At 34.7% G+C, this 18,997-nt stretch overlaps 1 protein-coding gene across 1 annotated transcript; it reads right to left on the bottom strand.

The window, feature by feature from the left end:
- Window positions 1–363: 363 nt before the first annotated feature.
- On the bottom strand, window positions 364–18,614 carry tkta (transketolase a). Its single transcript, XM_051122154.1, has 14 exons — window positions 18,360–18,614; window positions 16,777–16,894; window positions 15,034–15,147; window positions 14,716–14,813; window positions 12,239–12,430; window positions 10,995–11,113; window positions 10,715–10,911; window positions 10,473–10,637; window positions 6,854–7,010; window positions 6,230–6,360; window positions 5,122–5,205; window positions 4,868–4,961; window positions 4,056–4,178; window positions 364–1,869 (listed from the first exon to the last, which is right to left on the bottom strand). The coding sequence occupies exons 1-14, from the start codon at window positions 18,464–18,466 to the stop codon at window positions 1,682–1,684; spliced, it is 1,887 nt and encodes a 628-aa protein (XP_050978111.1). The 5' UTR covers window positions 18,467–18,614; the 3' UTR covers window positions 364–1,681.
- Window positions 18,615–18,997: the final 383 nt, after the last annotated feature.

Consider the following 18,997-nt stretch of genomic DNA (forward strand, 5'->3'; position numbering starts at 1 on the left):
CCGTTGCGCTGCGGGCGTCCCGAGTTCGAATCCCGGCTCGTGGACGTTTCCCGATCCCACCCCCCTTCTCTCTCTCCCACTTCGCTTCCTGTCTTACTTACACTGTCCTATCTAAATAAAGGCATAAAAACGCCCAAAATAAAAATCTGTAAAATTAAAGATATAGCAATCTTACTTGCTCGAATATACAACAGGTTCTCTTGACAACTTACAGTGTGACAACATGCCCCAATAGTGGCCAGTGTGTGTTTATGTGTAAATGACCTGTTCAGTAATGGTGGTAATGGAAATATTCACTGAAGTGTGTGACAACTAGCCCCAGCCTCCCTGTTAGTGTGAATAAACCAGGCAACACACGTGATCTCTCAAACTCAAATGCAAAGGGCTTTAATCACTTGTTGAGATACATAGAAAAATAACAGAAGAAGTGTTTGTTGCGGGTTCATAGTTCAGAAATAACAGCACGTTCCAGTGACACTGATGGTTTCATCTTCATCTGTCATCTTCTCTGGCCAGAAAAGGACCACGTTTCATGTTCACAACACCACAAAATGCTACTCCGCCTTTGTAAATACTGAGATTACACTACAAACGGTTTCACAGAAGACAACCATTTACTACTTTACTGAACACTTTTGAGTTGAAGCACCCTACAGACATTGTCATTTGATTGCGGTTTCTTTTTTTCTTAAGACTAACTCTACGAACATCAAAACGTTTTGTCGCACACATATCTGTTCCCGTGAAATCCAGCCCCGCCCTGTCATCATAGCTACACATCAACAATATAAAAAGTATTAAAATATAATCGCAAACAGTTTTTGTTGGGTCTTATCAAATGACAGTTAAAAACACGAGTGTCACGTCATACAGCATATCGATGTTTTCTGAGGTGATAGTGTAAAATACGTCTTCGCGTCGAGTTTCAAATCAACATGAAATCTTACGATTGTCTTCGCAATACAGAATTTACAGAATCTAATTAATTCCCTGCCTATATTTTTAACTGTTAGTACAGGAAAAGAGCTAGAAAAAGACTCCTGTATGTGTGTATTTGTATGTACACTAGCATTCAAAAGTCTGAGGTTGGTAAGATTTTTTAATATTTTTTTCACTAGGGCTGCATTTATTTGATTAAAAATACAGTAAAAATTGTATTATTGTGAAATAGTATTACAATTTAAAATAACTGGTTTTTATTTTAATATTTTGTAAAATGTAATTTATTCATGTGATGCAAAGCTGAATTTTCAGCATCGTTACTTGTCTTCAGTGTCACATGATTTTTCAAAAATCATTCTAATATGCAAATTGGCTGCTCAAGAAATATTTCTTACTGTCAAGGTTAAAAACAATTATTTGAAACAGAAACCTTACATTATAAATGTCTTTACTGTCACTTTTAATCAATTTAATGCATCCTTTCTGAAGGAAAAACAAAATCTTACCTCAAACTATTGAATATTAGTATATTCGTAAGAAAAAAACTGGAATGTGAACGTTACTTCAAAATGTACAGCACGTATTTCACATTACTATTATACTCACACTGGGGTCATTCACAGTGAACGAGGTGGAGGGAGGGGCCACGATCTGAAGAGGAGGAGTCATGTGACACAGTGTTTGTGGAGCTGGTTATTCGATTGATTTGGGTGGAGTGGGCGGGGCAAAGCGAACAGGTTTACTTGGCATTGGCTGAGCTGCTGAGCATCTTCCTGACCACCTGTGTGATGGAGTCGCGGTCGATGCCGTAGATTTTGAGCAGGTCGGACACTTTGCCGCTGCGGGGAACGTGAGCGACACCCAGACGCTGGAAAGTGAAGCCGGGTTCATTCACAATGGCAGTGCACACCGCCTCTCCCAGGCCACCTGTGGAATTACAGCAGGTAAAGATGTAAATCAGGGGTCACCAAACTTGTTCCTGGAGAGCCGGTGTCCTGCAGAGTTTACATCCAACTTTCCTCAACACACCTGCCTGGAAGTTTCAAGTATACCTAGTAAGACCTTGATTAGCTGGTTCAGGTGTGTTTGATTAGGGTTGGAACTAAACTCTGGAGGGACACCGGCCCTCCAGGACTGGGTCTGGTGACCCCTGATGTAATGGTAAATGGTAAACGATTTTATTATACCATGCAATATGACCCTACTTTCTACATTTTTTTAAGCAGCACAACTGTTTCCAACATTGATAATAAATCAGCATATTAGAATGATTTCTGATGGGTCATGTGACATTGAAGACTGGAGTAATGATGCTGAAAATTCGGCATTTCATCACAGGAATAAATTCTATTTTAAAGTGTACTAAAATAGAAAACCACTATTTTAAATTGCAATAATATTTTACAATATTACCGTTTTTTCTGTTGTTTTAATCAAATAAATGTAGCCTTGATGAGCAGAAAGGCTTCTTTAAAAAACATGAACATTTTTACTGATCCCAAACTTATTATTTGTTTAATATGATTTTGAGAAAAAGTTTCTTCTGCTCATCAAGGCTGCATTCATTTAATCAAAAATACAGTAAAACCTGTAATTATTGTGAAATATTTTTACAATTTAAAATAGCTGTTTACTATTTGAATATATTTTAAAATGTAATTTATTTCAGCAGCCATTACTCTACATTTATTATTATTATGAGTGTTAAAAACAGCTGTGCTTCTTCATATGTTTGTGGAAACCATGATACATTTTTAATGAACTCTTTGATAAATAAAAATTTTCAAAAGAACAGCATTTTTTTTCAATAGAAAACCTTTTTTATTCTTTACTTTCACTTCTGATCAATGTAATGCATATTTACTGAAATTAAGTATTACATTTTTAATAAAAAAACCCTACTGACCCCAAACCAGTGTTATGTTAGTTATCTGTTATTTTTATATTTACAGTTTTATTTAATTTCAGTTTAATTTTGTAGTAATTTTATGTACCTTTGCCATTGCAAAAAAAAAAAGATATTTTTTATCCGTAATACGCATTGCTAAGAACTTTATTTGGACAACTTTAAAGGCGATTTTCTCAATATTTTGATTTTTTGCACTCTCAGATTACAGATTTTCAAATAATTGTATCTCTGCCAAATATTGTCCTGTCCTAACAAATCATATCATACATCAATGGAAAGCTTATTTATTCAGCTTTCAGATGATGTATAAATCTCATTTTCAAAAAAATGAAATTTTGTTGTCTAGGGTCATATCAGCTTTATTTTAATTATTAAAAATGTTTTCTGTCTGGCAGATGTTAGAAAAACAACTAAAATTGCTCACAACACCTTTAAAGGATTAAAAACAACTGCTGAAAAAAAAAGGTTGAAGGTGGTTTAAGGTGGTCCAAGCTGGTTTAGATGGCTGTGCTGAAAACCAGCAAAACAGACCATCTTAAGCTCTTTTTATCATCTTGGAAACATATTTTATTCGTGCATAAAGGTTGCTGTTTCACCTTCTGCACCTGCTTTTAAAATTCATATATGTTTGACATCATGCCATGATAGACTATCCAAATCACTTTTTTTTTTATCCCTACATACCACTGCTTTCAACCTTGCTATGATCACATGTTCGCTCTGTCTATTCCGATCCTCTTTCTCTCCCCTGGGGCAGAGGGGATGTTTGCTTTCAAAATGATTTTGGATGTTAAACTCTCTCTCTCTCATGCAGCCTCACTTCTCCTCTGGCACGCAGGCAGTAATGCCAGGTCCAGGGCCGTCCGTGTTATCTAGGTCACAACAAGCCCCGCGGCCGTACGTTTGCTTAAGGAGACCTGACAGGCCTCCGCTTCTCTGTCTTTTTTTCCCCTGAATGAACAGAATGAGACATAGCCAAAAAACTCATCCGATTATGGCAACACAATGCCTTTCGCTTCCCGATCCAATGATAATTTGCCAACACATCATGTTTCTTCCAGCCAGCCAATTGCACTCTGCCACAAACTCACGAACCGATACAACCCATCTCCGCTGGACGTGCTGTTCATGCTACTTGGATGTGCAGCCAGGCTGAAATGTGTGCTTGAGACAAGGGATAATGTGCTCTAAACTTGAAACCCACCTTCATAATAGTGATCCTCAACCGTGATGACACGACCCCTGGTGGCGCGCACATGGTCGATGATGGTTTTGGCATCCAGGGGTTTGATTGTGAAAGGATCGATCACTCTGATATAAATCCTCTCTGTGGAATTGCACACAATGCACACATACCTACATTAAGCACAATACTAAATGTTTCTTGAGCAGCAAATCAGATAAGCCTTTTCACACTAAGGACAACTGAGGAAATCATATGCAACTATTACAGAAGGTGCAAATGCTTTTGAACAGAATTAAGATGTGTACATTTTTCTTATTTTGCCTAAATATAATATTTTTTCATTTAGTACTGCCCTTCCGAAGCTACAGAAGATACTTGCATGTTTCCCAGAAGACAAAATAAGTTAAATTTACCCTGATCTTTAAATTCCAAAAGTTTTCACCCCCCAGCTCTTAATGCATCGTGTTTCCTTCTGGAGCGTCAGTGTGTGTTTGAACCCTCTGTAATAGTTGCATATGAGTACGACAGTTGTCCTCAGTGTGAAAAGATGGGTCTCAAAATCATACAGTCATTGTTGGAAAGGGTTCAAATACACAAAAATGCTAAAAAACCAAAGAATTTGTGGGATTATTATTTACGATTATTATTTTCTCTTGTGGACTATATGTAAACATTTTTTATGTGAAATATTTTATTCAGGTCAGTACTAAATAACAAATTACATGCATTTTGTATGATCCCTCTTATTTTGGTAAGTTTTTGCAGGTTCTGCAAGGTGTATGTAAACTTTTGACTTCAACTGTACACATTTTACAATATCTGCACTGTACCTTTTTTGAGTTGCTCAGCTGCAGCCAGAGCTTCATGGAGGGTCATTCCAGCTCCAATCACTGTAACCTGATCTTCCTTGCTCTGGCACACCACCTAATCAAGTCATTTATACATTTATTGTACATTATCGTACATTCTCATATAATATTAATAATGCAGCTTAACACAGTGAATGTATAATAAATGTATGACTGTTTTGAGATTGAGTCTCCAATGCATTTTTTATTGAATGATGATTAAGGGACAGCTTTACCTTGGCTTGGCCAACATGGAAATCCTCATTGCTGTTGTAAATGATTGCAGTCTCTGGACGAGTGGTCCTGATGTAGCAAACCCCCTAAAGTAAAAGAAAATAAAAGTAAAAACAAGCAACAGATCCAGAAAATTGATAGAAATATGAAAAGGGCTAAATCTTATGATGATTATGAAAAGTTGAAAAGAGAAGAAGAAAATGCTTTTCTGATATTACTGATTCTTTTCTGGAAATTATATCTACAGTTGAGGTCAAAAGTTTACATACACCTTGCAGAATCTGCAAAAAGTTAATTATTTTACCAAAATAGGAGAGATCATACAAAATGCAATTTTTTAAATTTATTACTGACCTGAATAAGATATTTCACATATAAGACATTTACATGTAGTCCACAAGAGAAAATAATAGTTGCCCCTGAAAAAAACACAATGCAATGGGGGAGGGGGGGGGGGTAAATTTAACTTATTTTGTCTTCTGGGAAACATGTAAGTTATATTCTGTAGCTTCTGAAGGGCAGTACTAAATGAAAAAAGAATATGATATTTAGGCAAAATAAGACAAAATGTAGGCCTACACATTCTGTTCAAAAGTTAATGCATCGTGTTTCCTTCTGGAGTATCAGTGAGAGTTTGAACCTTTTGTAATAGTTGCCTATGAGTCCGTCAGTTGTCTTCAGTGTGAAAAGATGGATCTCAAAATCACACAGTCATTGTTGGAAAGGGTTCAAATACAAAAACATGCTGAAAAACCAAAGAATTTGTGGGACCTGAAGGATTCTTCTGAAGAACAACAGGCAGTTTAACTGTTCAGGACAAACAAGGGACTCATGAACAACTATCACTAAACAAAAAAACAGCTGTGGATCATTCAGGTAACACAGTAATAAGAATCAAGCGTATGTAATCTTTTGAACGGGGTTGTTTTTATAAATTCAGTATACTATATGTAAGTATCTTTTATGTGAAATATCTTATTCAGGTCAGTACTAAAAAAATATCATGCAAGTTGTATGGTCCCTCTTATTTTGGTAAAATAATTAATATTTTGCAGATTCTTTGCAGATCTATCTATCATCTATTCATAATAGTAAATACATCATGCCAACCTTTGTGTTGGCTGCAAGCTCCACAGCCTTTTCAGTAGACATGGCATCACTGGGGTAGAAAATGGTAGCAGTGGGGATGGCTCTAAAAATAGCCATGTCCTCCAGCCCCATGTGGGCCGGTCCGTCCTCTCCTGAAACACACACACACACACCAGCCACATACTCGCACAATTAATTTAGACCAAACTGCATTTACATATCAGATATGTGAGGCAGGTGCAGACGCATGCGACAGAAAGCCAGTCAGGCAGGTGTACGGACAGCATGCAGTGTACCTGTGCTAACGGAGGGGATGCCGGGTCACCCGGAGACAGCCTCCGAGATACACAAGGGGAGGGAGAGAGGGAGAAGGGGTTGTGCTAAGAGTCGCACCACCACCAGATGACCAGGAGAACAAAACACACATTAGAAAGACAGCTTCAGGAAAAAGGAGGGGTGAATCACTCACAAATCTATTCCAAAACATCACCGATAGAGTCACAGAGTCACAGCTGCAAAGTGTAAGAGAGGAAAGTGGGAGGTGCTGGAAATGGGCGGGGCTTAAAAGGAAGAATTTTGATTGGAGAGTGCACCTGTCTGTTAGAAAATAGACTGTGGCCTTAAAATAAAAAAAGGACTTCTTACCAACAGAGAGCCCGCAGTGGGCACCGCAGAGGTTTATGTTGCTGTCTGAGATGGCGGCCATGCGGAGCTGGTCGTAGGCGCGGGTGAAGAAGGTGGCCAGGCCGCTGGCGAACACAATGTTTCGCTCACGTGCCGCACAGCCTGTGGCAACGCTGACCTATGAGAGACGGATGTTATTGTTTTTTTGATCCAAATTCTGCAATATTCCTATTAAAGGGATAGTTCACCAGCGATTTTTGGGTGAACTGTCCCTTTAAATACATACTTTTCTTACTGATCAGATTTATGGTTTTCATGTGCTGGATGACAGTGGGCAAAAAATTTGAGAAAGCAAGTTTTGACTCTTAACATGGGCCAGTACAAGAGCAACCTAACAACACTAACAACCAACCAGAAAACACTAGCAATTCTTTAAAATAAGACAGTGGCTAGCAATAGATGCTATTTACACTAAGTAAAAAATAACATATTTTCTTAGCAATACATGCTATTTATACTAAGTGCAAATAGCGATATATGCTATTCATACTAAGTGAAAATAGCATTGGGTTCTATTTACACTAAGTGCAAATAGCTACAGATTCTATTTACACTGTGTTAAAACAGCAAGATTTTCTGATATTTATAATACTTATTGCAAACAGAGGCAATTATCTGCACATCAGTACTGTAGTACATTATAAACCAGTATGCAATAATAACTTATTGAGTGTAAATTATAGTTTTAATTCACATTATTAAATGGATGCCACCTTACTGGGACAATTAATCCCTCCCTACACCTACCCTAACCGATACTTTATTTTCAACTTTTTGATTATTTCCTTTATGTTTATAAAAATAAATGCACTTCCAATATGATGTGAGATTTGAAAAGGGAGAAAAAAGTTCACCCAGATTTAAGCCCACTACAGTATGTGCTTTAACTGCACCACTGGAGCTGTTGTTTAGCAGGCGACTTTTATAGTGTTGAGTATCCCAATGACTCATTGGTGGGCGGAGTTAGTGTAAATAGCCTCTGCCAACAAGGCAGGCTATTTGCACTTAGTGCAAATAGACACTTAGGTAAAATAAATGATGCCAAAAGGTATGACATTGGTAATTTATGGGTGGATAAACCAGACAGTAGTTTGACAGCTCATACATCCTCATTCTTTAGTAGGCTGTAATATAGGGAAGAGACACATGGAATCCGCTAAACAGGAACTACAGTTTATCCTTCATATGAGAGGAATTACCAAAGTGCAGCTCACACACTGCTATCATTTCCTGTTTCCTGTCTCAAATCCTCTTCATGCAAGTCATGCTCTAGAATATAACCTCAGCCTCAGCAACGGTAAGTTGCTCTACTGCATGTGGGACTGAATAAATAACTCAGTATATATATATTAAAATCAATCTGTATTTCTTTTTTGACAGACTACAGTGCATACAGTACTACTTAGTATGTAGATTGATACATGTCTTCTAATTTGCCTCTGATTGGTTAACTGCTGAGTTTGGCACAGATCTGAACTCTGATTAGTTTGATTAGTAGATTATCACAATCACTTCCCAAAACACAAAATGACCGATGAGTGGCCTACATTTTATCTTCCACCTGCACTAAGGGAACTACGTAAAGACAAAGCAGAAATATTTCGGCTAACAGCACTTATACAGATCATAAAGAATGTCCATATGAGATGAAAAGGAGGCGGCACTGGTTTTCTGCATGGCTTCTCAGGGAACGGCACTGCAGCAGGGCGTGGTGCAAAATGAAGCGTAAGTGGGTCACATCTTCAATGCTGCATTATGGATATAGCGCCATGTATTATTCAACAAACCAGCAACTTTGGTGCTTTGAAGAGCGTTTTACATGGCCAATCCCAGAGCTCTACTTTATCAGAACAGTCTAGGGAGCAGTTAAGGATGTTTCGTTCATTAAGCTAGTCTCCCAAATCTGCAGACCTTTAATTTGTCTCTCGAAACTGTCAATGGTGCTGAAATGGAGCAATTAAGGGGATAGTCCACCCAAAAATGAAATTTCAGTCTTTCTGTGAAACATAAAAGAAGATATTCTAAAGAATGTTGGTAACTAAATGGTTTTGTGTTAAATGTAACAAATTATGTAAAATGTATCATCTTTTACTGGAAACTTGTTTACTGGAAACTTGGAGTGCTGGTTAGGTAGGTTTTGATGCTGGTTTAAGCTGGTCCTTAGCTGGTTTATGCTGGTCCTTAGCTGGTCATGTTGCTGGTCAAGGACCAGCATAAACCAGCAAAGGACCAGCTTAAACCAGCATCAAAACCTACCTACCAGCATATGTTGTTTTTTCACCAGGGAATAGTATTGTGCATGTTATAATTTGACAGACATTGATGTTGTGATATTCAAATTATGTGGATTTAAAAACAAATGGATCGCAAGGTAATAATTATTAATTTCTTAGCCATTAAGCATTCAGTGAAGTGACTGATGCCCATGATTTTATGTTGATGTATACTTATAGTATTGTGCATGATATTTTTTGACAGACATCGATGTTGGGATATTCAAATTATGTAGATTTTTAAAAAAAATGGATCGTAAGATCGTAAGCCATCAAGCATTCAGTGAAGTGATTGATGCATTGTGCATGTTATTTTTGTTATGCATGTTATGTTATGCATGTTATTTTTTGACAGACATAGATGTTGTATTCAGTGAAGTGATTGATGTCCATGTTTTTAGTTCTAATATTCCAATTCCAAGTTTTTGACAGACATGATAACATGCGTGAGGGTGTTACACCCAGTGGACTGTTTTGTGTTTTTTTCCCCATGTATGCCCTCATTTGGTCTTTCCTGTTCTGTCTTTAATTATTACGTCACTGTTTAATCGATTATACCTGTCCTCGTCTGATTAGTCTGTGTATTTAAGTTTGGTTGTGTTCACCGTTTGGTTGTCGGTTCTTGTAAGTCACTCTAGTTCTTTCTGAAGCCATTTTGTTTTGTCATTCAATGTCAGTATTGTCTCAGAGTCTTTTGCGTGCGTGTGGATTCCCTGCTGTACCTGTTCCTTTTGTGGATTGTCTAATAAATGTGCATGTTCTGGACCTCCTCGTCATTACTCCTCATTCCCCGCACACCACGACGTGAAAGAGGAATGAACAATGTTTGATATTTGGGTAACTATAAAAATGTTTTTTTTGCGTAGTTCATTATACTAATTTTGAAGTTTATTTCATGGCTTGTAAATACATAAATAAATTATAAATTACGTTACTAAGAGATGGACATGTTTGGCTTGTCATTTGACTTCTGAAAATCAGCGTAATTTTTTAACCAGTAGAGGAGTGGTTTTAATGCACAAAGATGTGTTTATGGTCCCTTATAATAAAAACTTTCATTTAAACCCATAAAATGCAGATTCTGTTGTAAATAATATCAAAAAATCACTTTTTAAAACTGTTGTTACATTATTACCCCTTTGCAGAATTTGACTTGGACTAGCCCTTTTAATATCAATATGAAAAATATATATTTTAACCAGGAATTCATCACAGTCAGTACAGATTTTATCTGATTTGCTTAAAGGCTTGCCATTGCATTTTTTGTTCTTTAAAATATCATGATGGCATACTTCATAGTTTCCTACCATGTTCTGCTCTGCGCTGTAGCACTCAATAAAGCGGTTGGGATGCTCGTTTTTAAATATTTCAGAGTAGGTGAAATTTTTGGTGTCGACATCCATAGCCACCACTCGCTCATTGTAACGTCCCAGTTTGGCCACGGCCATCCCGTACGCCTTGCAGGTGGCAATCTGTTGGAAAAGAACATGTTAAAGAGAGCCAGACCATGATATTACACCAGTAAATCATCCAGGCATTCAAATCTCACCTTCTCTCCAGGTTTGTAGTTGGGAGCGCTGGGCATGCGGATATTGCGAAGACTCACAGGTGGAGCGTCTTCAATGGGTGAAGCCGGGTACATGCGCTTGTTACTGTTGAGGATGCGGCTCTGGAGGTCTCTCAGGACGCTCTCTGCCATGTCCTTTGACAGAACCTTGCCATGCCATCCCATCTTATCTTCTGCCACTGAGGATAACAGAGTTTTTTGATCAGATAATATGGAGCTATATCACTATTTATACATTTGGAAGTAATGGGAAGAAATATACCAGGAATGCCTTTGCCTTTGATGGTTTTGGCGATGATGGCAGTGGGTTGGTGGCGTGGTTGGCTCATGGCTTTACACAGCTCCTCCACGCTGTGGCCGTCTACGATAATAGCATGCCACCTGAAACAAAAAAAACAACAAATAACAAACTGACTAATGGCTTTTTACTGAACACACACAAACACAAATAAATTCACATATAAACATGCTGACCCCAGAGTTATTCATGTTAATTAAAACTAAAAGTCTTACAAACTAATAATCATGTGACACTGAAGACTGGAGTAATGATGCTGAAAATTCAGCTCTGACATCATAGGAATAAATTACATTTTTAAATATATTTTATTTATTCAGAATATATATATATATTTTAAATATATATAAAAATATATATATATATATTATTTTTTAAAATAAACTGGTAGTCAGTTAGCCAAGTCAACAATTCCAATTTGTTGTTTAAACTGAGGTACTACAAATACTAAAATTAAAAAAACTGAAAAATAAATAAATAATTAAATAATAAAATTAAATAATAAATTAAATAAAGCTATATAAAAATACTTTTAAATCCAAAAATGAATAAAAATGACAAAAGCACAAAAGAAAACTACCAAAATTTAAAATAAAAACCAAAGTCCTAATACAAGTGAACTCAAAATAATAATAAATACTATAATAGTGTATTAATAATACTAAAATAACACTGGCACATCTTACGTAAAACACAATAAAATGACTAACAAAGACAGCTAAATAAGCATGAATACTTTTTTTTGGTTAACTGAAAGAAGAAAACTCAAGAAAACATATCAGGGAATTATTTATTGTTTTTTAAATAAAATAAAATAAAATAAAATAAAATAAAATAAAATAAAATTTAGTCTGTTAGGGTTATAAAGACCATTAATATTATTTAATTATGACATTATTTTCATGATAATTAGGAACTTTTAATTTAAATGCATGCAACTATTTTACTTTTGATGTCATTTTGCTTATGTATACTGTTTAATTGTCATGAAAAATGTGATTCATAATGGTCCAAAAAACATGCATCTTTTTTCTTTAAATAAAGAATCATTTATTATTTCTTTTGATTTTAGATTGAGACATGACATGTTTAACCACATGTACAGATATTGGAGCAACTTGAGATCATGTGTTTCGCCCAAGGGTCCAGTGGTGACACCTCATGGATCTGTGGTTCTGGGGTTTGAACCCCAGCTCCAACCAACCTACCCAAAGGCTTCACAGCGTCTCTGGTACTTCTCCACGTGGTGCTGCAGTGGTGCTGGATCGCTCTGGCCTAGCCGGTTGATGTCCAGAATGGCCAAGAGGTTATCCAGCTGGTAGTAGGAAGCGAAGGCCATGGCTTCCCACACAGCCCCCTCGGACATCTCTCCATCCCCCAGCAGGCAATACACACGGTAACTGCAGAAGAGTGAAAAGACAACTACATCTTTGCATTTTCTAGAGACAATGGTGCTTGCATGTGCAAATTTGCCATCATGATGGACAAGTGTTGTTAGTGGTTGGCAAGCTGTATAGCTATGCTATTCAGAGTGTATTTTTGTACATTGTTATGCAGCTGCTAGGACAATGTGGGTGGTTGCTAAGGTGTTCTGAGTGCAGGGGGAGTATTTATTATTTTCTTGGTGGGTTTGTTTCTTTTACTTTCTGGCCTACTTGATTTATGTATATGTCAGTATTCTGGTCTCCAAACTCTTCCTAAAAGTTTTCAACCTAATACTTTTGTAAATTTTTTATCTCAGAATGAAAAGATATAAACTCACAATCTGAGAAATTTCAGTACTTCTCAGAATTGAAAGATATAAACTCTCAATTCAGACTTTTTTTCTCAGAATTGTGAGTTTTTATCTCGCAATTCTGACTGTCTAGCATGCAATTGCGAGTTACTAAGTCAGAATTGTGAGAAACAAACTCGCAGTTCTAAGAACATTAGTCTTTTTTCCCTCTCAAAATCGGATTTTATAAGAGTTTATAGATTTATACATTTATAGATACAAACTTGCATTTCTGGCTTTTTCTCACAATTCTGACTTTATTTTTCACAATTGTGAGTTTATATTATGCAATTCTGACTCTTTGTCGCAACTGTGATTTTATATTATTCAATTCTGAGAAAAAGTCAGAAATATGAGTTTATATCTCGAAATTCTGATTTTTTCTCAGAATTCTGACTTTATTTTCCGCAATTGTGAGTTTATATCTCACAATTTTATAATCTCACAAAATTGATGTGAGATAAAGTCACAATAACATTTTTTTCTCAGACCCCAAACATACAAATAATACAAAATTCATTCAAAAATTCAATGCCAAACAATTTAATAAAAAGTAAAAAGTTAAGTAAATATGTATGTTTCTTTTTTTTTGTTTATTTATTTATCTTTTATATAACTACCATTCAAAAGGTCAGTAATTTTATTTTTATAGTAATTATTTTTTTTTTATAAAATAGTGATGCATTAATCAAAAGTGACAGTAAAGACTTTAATAATGTTTCAAAAGATTTCTAAATAACAAAATATATTTAAATATAGTGTTCTTTTGATTCATCAAAGAATCCTGAAAAATCATGGTTTAGCAATCATATAATCAATAATAATTGATGATAAGTGAGAACCAAATCAAAAAACATATCATGGTTTCCACAAAAATATGAAGCAGCACAACTGCTTTCAACATTGATAATATTAAGCGATGTTAGTGACATTAAGCGAGCAGCAAATCAGCATATTAGGATGATTTTTGAAGGTTCATGTGACACTAAAGACTGGAGTAATGATGCTGAAAATTTAGCTTTGCATCAGAGAAATAAATTACATTTTAAAATATATTCAAATAGAAATCAGTTCTTTTAAATTGTAATATTATTTTACAGTGTAACAGTTTTTACTGTATTTTACATCAAACAAATGCAGCCTCGGCAAGCACAAGGGACTTCTTTCGCAAAAATGTATATAGGAAAAAAAATCAACCAATTGTCTTGCTTGCTGATGTGTAAAACCTTATCACAGCCGCCCTCCTTAACACCACCTGACACTTTCCTGTCACACCAGATCCACCACATCTTTCACGATTGAGAAGACATAGATTGAATTGATTAGAAATCATCTGGGATTTAAGAAAAGTGCTCTTACACAACACAGCATGCATTATTCCTCCTTCTCTGCACAGCGACACTCACACTGAGTATATATTTATGGGCTTTTACGATGCATTATAAATAGAGAGATTTTAATAGGATCTCCCAAAAATTAGGTTTCAATTTGGGAATAATTTGTGTGCTTCTATCCAAGATACAAAAATAACTGAGTGATGGCCACCGGGGCTTTGATTATTAGAGCAGAAGAATCGCAAAAACACAGCTTGACGGGAAAACTCCACACCCTTAAAATCCGCAGCACAGACATACAAACATGAGATTACACTGAGCACTCAGGTAAATAAAAAACTGCGAAAATGAATGAAAAACATCCAGAGAACACATTTTTACCACTCTAGATACATTTTCTGCATCTTTACATATTATATCTACATTTTGAGCATCTGAGAACTTGGGTATTTTTAAAAATAGATCTAATTAAGTTTGAGTTTGCTACAAAGCACAAGCAATACAGATGTTTGAGTTACTATAGACCTAATATATGCTGTGTTTTGTGAATGTGTGGGTTTATGGGTAACATTTTTACCTGGATTTGTCAAAGTATTTAGCCGTATAGGCCATTCCACAGGCTACGCCCAGCCCCTGTCCCAGAGAGCCTGTGGCCACATCCACAAACTGTTGCTTCTGTCAAACACACACACATTCACGTGGATGTTACATAAAATAACGGCTGTCATTGGTTAACGGCTCATGCGTTTGCAGCCAGTTTAACCTGAACAATTATTTCTGACCCAATAAACTGCAATATTTCTCACGGTGCTGGTAAATATTTTTTGATCTGAGATCAGGTCACTTTTATTTCATTGTAATTGAATGTGTTAAGAAGAAGATCAGTGTTCCTCACAGGTGTGGGATGTCCTTCCAGCGTGGAGTCCACCTGACACATGCTCATGAGCTCAGACTCCTTCAAGAAGCCGATCTCCACCCACACAGAGTACAGGACAGGGGCTGCATGACCCTGGGAACACAAAATTTATGGGTCAACCACACTGCCATTATTACGCAACTATCCAAAATTTACTTCACTTTTCAAAAGTGTAACATGTGATAGGCATATTTTGCACAGTCCTGTATTATATTATATTATATTATATTATACATTGGACTGGGTTGTGTTTTTATAGTACATATCATTGTATAATTATTAGTTAAAATTTTGGGTAATTATCATATTATATTATATTATATTATATCATATTACATATTTATATTTTGGACTCTGGGCTATGTTTTTGACATTCTATATTATTATATTATATTATATTATACTATATTATATTATATTATGTACTTATATTTTGGACTCTGGGCTGTGTTTTTGACATTCTATATTATTATATTATATTATATTATATTATATTATATTATATTATATTATATTATATTGTATTATATTATATTATAATATATTATATACTTATATTTTGGACTCTGGGCTGTGTTTTTGACATTCTATATTATATTATTATATTATATTATATTGTTATAATAATATAGATAATAAAAATATATATAAAATATTTTATTAATGTATTAATTGTAATAAACTTTATTCATTTTAATTTTTAATTTTTAAATTAAATTTTTTTTTATAAATTAATTTATTATTATTATTATTAAATTAATTACATTATTATTATTAAGAAATTGATAAACATATGCCTATTTATTACACTATATTATATCATTATTGACATGTATTTTATATGATCACTAATATGCAATTATCCAAATTACATAACAATTTTTAAATAATCAATTAACATATTGATAAACATAATATTATATTATATTATATTATATTATATTTTTATTGACCTATATTTCATGCATTTTATATTATCACTATTATGCAATTATCCAACTTACATAACAACTTTTAAATAATCAATAAACATATTGATAACCATAATATTGTATTATTATTATTATTAAATTAATTATAATATTATTAAGAATTCGCTAAACATATTTTGCCTAACCCTATATTATATTATATTATATTATTATGTTATTATTATATTTTATAATATTATATAATAATTCTATAATAATTATAATATAATTTATTTTATATTATATTTTGGACTCTGGGCTATGTGTTTTAATGGAAGTCATAGTACATTTCATTGTATATTTATTAGTTATAATTTTGGGTATTAATGGTTAATAAGATTGATGACCATCATAACTATCATATCAATCAAAAAAATATATTTAAACTGAATCATCCTTAAGGATTTTTAAAGTATTACAATTTTTGATATGATAGCATGTTAGTCCAACATTTTTTGTACCATACTATGCACCACATTTTTTTTCTGCATTTACAACTGTAATACCATAGTATTAGTCCAAGTATCCTGGAGTACCATTTAAACAGCATAGTAAACATTGTTAAATAGATTCAGTATCATTGCATATTCTAAAACACTACAGTATTACCATCACTGTTACCATGGTAATGGCATAGCACCAAATAATGCCATGCTCCTGACTGAGCGTCATCTTGAATCTTGATTTAAACTTGAAATATTAAACCTGACACTTGAATAATCCCAGTTAGCTGAGCCTTTCCTAACCTCACCTTGGACAGGATGAAGCGGTCGTTGTTGGGGTTCTTGGGGTCATCTGGCCTGTACTTCATAGTATGGAAAAAAAGTACAGACATGATCTCCGCCACACTGCAACATGATGTTGGATGCCTGCCATTAAAAAAACGAAGAAAAAAAAGTCGAGTCTAAAAGATATATAAAGTTAAGGTAATTTTAGGTTCATTTAACCTGTCATTTTCATTACAGTTAATGATGTAACATTAACTCACCACACACACAAAAGACAAATAATTGAGCTTGTCAGGTCAGAATAAGACAATTAGCAGCCGTCTATCCAAAAGGATGCCAAAGGTGATGTTTAATCCAGGTTGCCCCACCAGCACCACACTTGTGGCATAATCTAAAGCTTTGAGCAAACATACCACCCACTAACATCCACCTGTTTCCAGATTAGGTCACAGACAGCACTAAAAACCCCATGCTGTGAGACACACTCGCTATACTGTCAGATCTTCACCTCACAAATCAATGTGTTTAAATGCAATTTAACGTTATGCTCAGTCATCTTCAGATATCAGATATGAATAACTACGCCATTTGGATTCATGCGGCAGCTTACATAACAGCTCAGCAGAACCATTAGAAAACACACTTCGCCTAGAGGAAATAACATGCAGTTTCATATGTGTATGAAACAACGATCATGAAACAACAATCATCTCCATGCACACATCTCATGAACTTAATTATTATATTATATTATATTATATTATTAAAATTTTAACAACTGCTAAACATATTTTGTGTAGTCCTGTATTATATTTATTTATTTATTTTATTTGATTATTATTATTATTATTTAAAATCTATATAGATATATATTTATTATATAACATCTATATAGTAACCACAATGCCACCAGTATGAAATCCAGTAAAGTTTGGAAACTTTCCAGGATTTTTTTGGAATCTTGGGGAATTTTTGGAAATTTACCAGAAATTTTCTGCCTCTTTGCAACCATATTCAAAACACACATTTTTAAAAAATAATTACAAATGATGAATTATAAAAGCAGATGTTAATGTTTTTATAATTTTTTTATAATTAAAAAAATATATATTTTAATTGTTTTGATTTTTTTCCTGTTTAAGTTCTCCAAATTGTACTTGGCAATGAAAAAGACAGAATGTTAAAGATCCAGGGTCTATGAAAAAAAGAGTCTAGCTACAAATACACTGATGTAAATGCAAAAAAAAAGAATGTTATAATTTTTTATTTATATTATATAGTGGCTGCTTTATATTTATATTTTATACTGCTTTATATTTTTAATATTTATACAGTATAAATATTAAAAATATACAGTATACAAAATTATTAAAAAAAACCTTTTTTAATATATATATTTAATATATTTTATCCTTTTTCTAGCTGCATCGCTTCACCATCTGTTTGCTAATGTTTTGAGGACAAAGATTATGCCTTGCATAAGGGTGTGCATGCAAGAGTGTGTTTGCTCGCACAACAGTAGCATAAGAATTAGTGCACATATCTATCTATCTATCTATGTAACACCAAGCTGCAGGTATTTTGTAGAAACTGTACCAACTCTTACCCGTTGCCCACTGCAGTGGTGGCTTTGATGGAGTTGATTCGGAGGCGGTTGGCAATGTTCCTCAGCGCCTGCACGGTCTGCTGGTCTGGTTTATGGTAGTCCTCCATGGGTTCAGCCTAATAGCACCACAAAAATGAAAGGAGAGAATGAGGTTGAGGAGAGCACTGGTTGCGTGTGAGCGAGAGACAGAAAAAGGAGGAGAAGAGGAGAGGGAGGCTGCTTTATGCGGGCACACATACACACAGTTTATAGTGTGCAGCACAGGTCGACAGGCAGTGTGTATTGGCTGTGACAGAGAAAGTGGGTGTGTGCCAAGAAGAGAGAGAGACTGAGACAGACAGACAGAGAGAGAGTAAAGAGGAGAAATCACTCATTATGACCTTTGGCTGCTGGATCTAAACTCATTACAAGATTAAAGATGCGCCTCAGTCCTTGGAGAGTCTAGAGGACGTGCGTGCGGGTTTACTATAGGGACGAATTAGTGTGCAGAAAGTAGTACAATTTGACAAAACATTTCTTAAGTGGAAAACAATTAAAAAATATTATAGCAATAAATAAATAAAAAAATAAATAAAATAAATAATTGTTATTAGTATTATTATTACTATTTACTGTATTTCAAAAAATACTAAAAGCTT

Source organism: Labeo rohita, chromosome 11 (assembly GCF_022985175.1).
Source record: "Labeo rohita strain BAU-BD-2019 chromosome 11, IGBB_LRoh.1.0, whole genome shotgun sequence".
NCBI classification, from domain to species: domain Eukaryota; kingdom Metazoa; phylum Chordata; class Actinopteri; order Cypriniformes; family Cyprinidae; genus Labeo; species Labeo rohita.